Below are 6,000 nucleotides of genomic sequence, written 5' to 3'. Positions count from 1 at the left end.
GCTCTGGGCGAGCTTCTTAACCTTTCTAAGCCTCAATTACCCGATCAGTAAAATGAGGCTGATAACCATAGTGCCTTCCATCCAGGGTTGTGGTGGGGGTTAAATGAACTAATGGAGCCTGGTACCTGGTAAGCACGCAATAATTAACTGCTATGACGGATTCGAGATTGGGGGAAGAGTGTGAAATGTTGCAATGCAAAGAGATGTTTCTGTAATCGTTGCGAATCTTGGTCCAAAACTTACTACCCTGGAATAGACCTTGTTCCCAACCACTCACCCACCCAAACATGTCTCTGCCTTGCCAACGCCATCACCAGCCTTTTCTCCTCTCTGACTCTTCTGCTAGCCCAGCGCCTGGCACAATAAGTTTCTCCATAAGTATTTGTTGTCGTTCTTTGCACTTCTCACCAACAATGCTGCCAAGATTTTAACCCCATCAGGAGAATCTCTGGTCAGGGAGAGATTAGTGTCTCCAACCTTCCTAGGGGAGAATGGGCTAGGTAGAAAGATAGCACTCAGAGGGCTCTGAATCACTCAGAATCATCTGTAAGGGTGGCATAGTAAACGTAAGTCACAGGAGGAGAGTGGGTTTGGTCCACCAGAACCTCCCCACGGAGCATCTGCATCCAAGGGCGGCCAGAGGCCAAGAAAAGGGGCTGAGGCCTTGGGTCCTTTAAGAGGCGTGGCCTCACTGCAGCCTCCGCAGAGATGATTGGCTGAAGCGGCCGGCCGTGGGGGGCGGGACTCGGTTGCCAGGGAGCGGCGCGGGAGCTGTGAGGGGACTGCGGCGGCTGCGCGGAGGAGCGAGGCGCTAGCTGGGGTCGGGGCTGCGCGACGGCGCAGGGGCTGCGGGGAGCGCCGCGCAGGCCGTGCAGTTCCGAGCGAGAAAGCGCCGCCGCCATTGCCGCTCTCTCGGTGAGCGCAGCCGCGCTCTCCGGGCCGGGCCTTCGCGGGCCACTGGCGCCATGGGCCAGTGCGGCATCACCTCCTCCAAGACCGTGCTGGTCTTTCTCAACCTCATCTTCTGGGTGAGCGGGGCCGGGCAGGGCAAGGGTCCGGCGGCGGGGCCGGGCGAGGCTGCGGCGAAGGCGCCTGTGGGCTCCGAGCCGGGCCTGGGCCTGGGCGGGCGCGCAGGGGCCTCGCTTGGGCCCTCAGGCGGCTGAGGCGAGGGGAGGACCGGGTTTGAGGCCGCTTCGCGAGGTCCCTGCCGGACCAAGCCTGGAGCCCGGGCGCGGAGGACGGCGAGGGGAGGCCCTCGGGGACTCCACGGCCTCCAGCCGGCGCCCTCGCGCTCGGCCCACGCGGGCTGGCTCCGTGCCAGGAGCCCACGTCTCGCCCTGGAGTCGCCGGCTGGACCGAGAGCGCTCATTGCAGACTTTAACAGGACGTCAGGCTCGAAATAGGATCTTCCCCAGAGACTCAGGTTACGCGCTCTTTGTCGGGGCCCCGCAGACGAGTGGCCGTCCCGAGGCGGGCGGATCCGCGGGGACGCCGCGGAGCCGGGGCGAGGGTTCCACTTAACGCCCTTTGTGTGTGGGGAACCGGCTGGCTGTCACCAGCCCAGAAAATGAAGGGTTTCAACTCGAGGAGCTAAATAATCCATTGACCAGGAACGTCGGTCTGTTTGTTTTGGTCATGGGGGTGACCAAACCGTGAGATTATAAGCCTTGGTTAAATATATGATGGAGATGACACAAGATTTTGAAAGTGATTAGTTCACTTTCAATAAAAGGTGGCTTATGAATTTTTAGGGGATACGCCCTCGGAGAAAGGAATGTTTATAACGATGTCATCTTAGTTTGGGTCCTTATCTCACCAGGGACTTTTATAGTAACCTATGTTGTTCCTATCCGTCTCTCCACCCTCCAGCCCATCTGGACTTTGCACCCGGATAAATCTTTTAAAACGTTTCTTCTATCACATCACTTGATCTAAAAATAAGGAAAACAGAAGCTTCAGCGGTAGAGTAAGGTTCAGCTCCTTCCCCCGGCCTTGCAGCTGAAGTCCTCAGTCTGATCCCAAATCACCTTGCCCCTCTGAACTCGTCATTTCTTTAAACACTTGAGTGCCCTGGACAGATTGCTCTGTCCACAGTCGCCAAAGCACTCCTTGAACATTCCCGTTAACCATACTCTGTGCCTCTTCCTCCTCCCCGTTATCACTGGTCCCCATTCAGCTCCTCCCTCCCACGCATACGCACACCTGTTCTGGAAAGAATCTTTCCTCCTCCCCCGAACCCCCAACAAGGGATAAAACAGCTGTCTCATAAAAGGATGGTTATATATTTAAAAGCACTTACTATACACTTGTATTGCCAGAGTCCATCAGGGCATTTGTGTATGAAGACAGGAGTCCTAACTGGGAGGTAGTACCTGTTCGCAACCACCCAGGCAACACTGGGATTTCCGTGGTTTTTTTCTTTTCCAATTAGAGCAGTGTTTCTTATACTTTGAGTTACAGTCTTATTTATTTATTTTATTTTTTCAGTTTCTTGAGTTTATTGTGCAGAATGAAATGCACGTGTAGAACCAGTTCCATTAGCAAAAGTCGTATCAGTCTCTTCCTTGAAGATGTGGCATGATTTGTGAATCTGACCATTATAAGGGTATCTTTTGCTAATTTAATACGTATCTATAGACCTACTGCTACTTATGCATCCATAACATTTTTTATTCCATAAAGAGAAATATCTTCTACAATGATTAAGTCATTAACTCTTATAGCATCTCGTTGTAAACCAGGAGTCAGCAGTCTCTGGCCCAAGAGCACAAAACGGTTAGCTACCTGTTTTTCTACAACCTGAGAGCCGAGAATAGTATTTACATTTCTAAATGACTGGAAAACAAATGAAAAGAAGAATACTGTTTCTTGGCATGTAGAAATTATATGACGTTCTCCTACCATTTGACCCAGCAATCCCACTACTGGGTACATACCCAAGGGAATGTAAATCATTCTATTATAAAGACACATGCAGGCATATATTCACTGCAGCACCATTCACAACAGCAAAAACATGGAGCCAACCCAAATGGCCATCAATGGTAGACTGGACAAAGAAAATGTGGCACATATACACCATGGGACACCACGCAGCCACAAAAAAAGAATGAGATCATGTCCTTTGCAGGGACATGGATGGAGCAGGAAGCCATCGTCCTCAGCAAACTAATGCAGGAACAGAAAACCAAGCACCGTGTGTTCTTATTTATTTATTTAGTAGAGTTACAGGCTTTTTTAAAGGAAAAATAATTTTCAGGGGTCCCCAAATGAGAAACACTTTGTTAGCTAGTAAGCTACCTAAGAGGCAAAGATGTGGCTCTGTACTCTTTACTATTCCTTGTGAATTTATGGCCATAACTATTTGATTTTGAAGAATATTAGGTGAATTTTAGGTTATTCAAGCTCAGGGACTGGAATTGTTCGTGTAACAAAATATTGGAACTATAGTAACCATTTTCTTTAAATTAGATTTTTATTTACTCAAATATCAGTTCTAAGTGATTCCTCTGAATCTCTGGATATTGTGTAAATATATGTACTATTATTCAGCGAAGAAAGTTATTTTGAACTTCTGTGGTGCTTTTTATGGTGGGTTATTGCCAAGACTGAAGTGGTAATGGTTAGTAAAAATACCCTTTGTCTTGGTTAGTAGGGTAGTAAAGTTTTTGTGAGTTGTGTTAAGGAAGTTAAGCAGATACACTGGGGGCTCATGTAGCACAGTGCTACGTAACTAATGAGGAAACGACATTAGGTATGTCTCCCAAGAAAGTATTAGTTTATGGACTAACTGTGGGAATCTGATGATAATGGATGATGGCAACTAACATTTCTTTTTTTTTTTTTTTTTTTTTTTTGAGACGGAGTCTCGCTCTGTCGCCCGGGCTGGAGTGCAGTGGCCGGATCTCAGCTCACTGCAAGCTCCGCCTCCCGGGTTTACGCCATTCTCCTGCCTCAGCCTCCCGAGTAGCTGGGACTACAGGCGCCCACCACCTCGCACGGCTAGTTTTTTGTATTTTTTAGTAGAGACGGGGTTTCACCATTTTAGCCAGGATGGTCTCGATCTCCTGACCTCGTGATCCGCCCGTCTCGGCCTCCCAAAGTGCTGGGATTACAGGCTTGAGCCACCGCGCCCGGCCGACATTTCAGTCACTACACCCCAGGCACTGTGCTAAACACTTTACATGGTATATCCTCACAGCTTTCCCATCTAGCAGGGAATATTATGTATATTTTAGAGGAGAACATTAAGGTTGACTGAGCTAAGCACACCCAAGGTGTGGTACAGCCTGCGTTCAAACCCAGGTTGTCCCATACTCTAGAGACTGTGGTGTTAGGACAAAGTGTGATTTAAAAAGATTTGTAAAGAGAAGAAACTTGTTAGAATCACTTCTCTAAAGCATGCCGATTTTAACATTGCTGAAATTAGAAACTGTACCAGAATTTACGTGACATTTTGTTTTCTTTTGAATTAAGTAATTATGAGGAAGTACATTTAAAAATGTTAAAAGGTTCTTCCTGGGAGTTTGTAATGCATTCTTCAGTTTTAATAAATGTGTTCTTATATAGTGGCCCCTCCCTCCTTTTAATGCCTTGAGATATATAAGTGGAAGAATAAACATACTCTCCATAGAGCATATCAAATGTTTACCTAGGTTCTCTTGGGCAACTGTAGGCAATAAAAACTATGTTGCACTGGCTCTTAACTGTCAGATGGTAATGGCTGATTGTTAACAAGGGTCAAAGTTTAATTGCTTTGGCAAGACCTTTAAACTACACTTTCTTATGTCTTGATATCCTGATTCAGCTGTCAGTTTGTTCATTGAGCTGTGACATGGAGATAGATATATACCTGAAATACTCAGGCTATAAATCATCTGACAGCTAAAATCGTTACTGTTGATTTGGTGTAGATAGTTTGGAACAATGCTGTAATAATGTTACTGTGGAAAGGCACAAACCGAAAGCGGAAACAATCATTTCTAAAATCCTGAAATTTGTCTTAATGGAAATAGGGAACTTCTGCTATGGTTAGAATGTTTGTCCTTTCTAAAATTCATGTTGAAACTGAATTCCCAGAAAGTGGCCGTATTGAGAAGTGGGGCCTTTAAGGGGTGATTGGGTCATGAGGGCTCTACCCTCATGAATGGATTAATCCATTCATGGATTAATGGATTATTGGGTTTTCATGGGAATGGGGCTGGTGGCTTTATAAGAAGAGGCAGAGAGACCTGAGCCAGCATGCTCAGCCCCCTCACCGTGTGTGATGTCCTGGGCCACCTCAGGACTCTGCAGAAGGCCCTGACCGGATATGGCCCCTTGACCTTGAACTTCTCAGCCTCCATTTATGTAAAAAAATTCTTAAATTACCCAGTTTCAGGTATTCTGTTCTAAGTAACAGAAAACAGTCCAAGACAGTTTCTCACCAAATTCTAGAATATTAGGATTTGTAGCTTGAAAGATAATCTTGGACAAGTGAAAGGATGTACAACTTGTATCAACTTGGATCTCTGTTTTTATGGAGTGATAAGGCTTTAAATGTAAGTGTATTCATGCTGGACCCATGAGGATTTATTGAAGAAGGTTAGAAATGTTTGTTTGAGGTAAATGACTAAATTTTAAAGGCTTTTTTTTTTTTTTTTTTTTTTTTTTTTTTTGAGATGAAGTCTCACTCTGTCGCCCAGGCTGGAGTGCAGTGGCATGATCTCGGCTGACTGCAACCTCCCTCTCCTGGGTTCGAGCGATCTACCTGCCTCAGACTCCCGAGTAGCTGGGACTACAGGCGTGCGCCACCATGCCCGGCTAATTTTTGTATTTTTTTAATAGAGACAGAGTTTCACCATATTGGCCAGGCTGGTCTCAAACTCCTCACCTCGTGATCTGCCTGCCTCGGCCTCCCAAAATGCTAGAATTACAGGCATGAGCCACCGCGCCCAGCCAAGGCTATTGTATTAAATAGTCATTAGCCTATTCTGTAAACTGTACCTTTGTACCAAGGTC

General features: G+C 46.7%; 1 protein-coding gene across 1 annotated transcript in view; it reads left to right on the top strand.

The window, feature by feature from the left end:
- Window positions 1–691: 691 nt before the first annotated feature.
- Window positions 692–6,000, top strand: part of TSPAN3 (tetraspanin 3) — a 25,693-nt gene continuing 20,384 nt past the window's right edge. Inside the window, exon 1 of the mRNA XM_030930718.1 lies at window positions 692–1,028. Within this exon, the coding sequence (XP_030786578.1) occupies window positions 966–1,028 (63 nt within the window). The 5' untranslated portion in view covers window positions 692–965. The remainder of the gene's footprint in view (window positions 1,029–6,000) is intronic.

This window comes from Rhinopithecus roxellana, chromosome 5 (assembly GCF_007565055.1).
Source record: "Rhinopithecus roxellana isolate Shanxi Qingling chromosome 5, ASM756505v1, whole genome shotgun sequence".
NCBI lineage: Eukaryota > Metazoa > Chordata > Mammalia > Primates > Cercopithecidae > Rhinopithecus > Rhinopithecus roxellana.
This window is presented reverse-complemented; position numbering and strand designations above follow the sequence as displayed.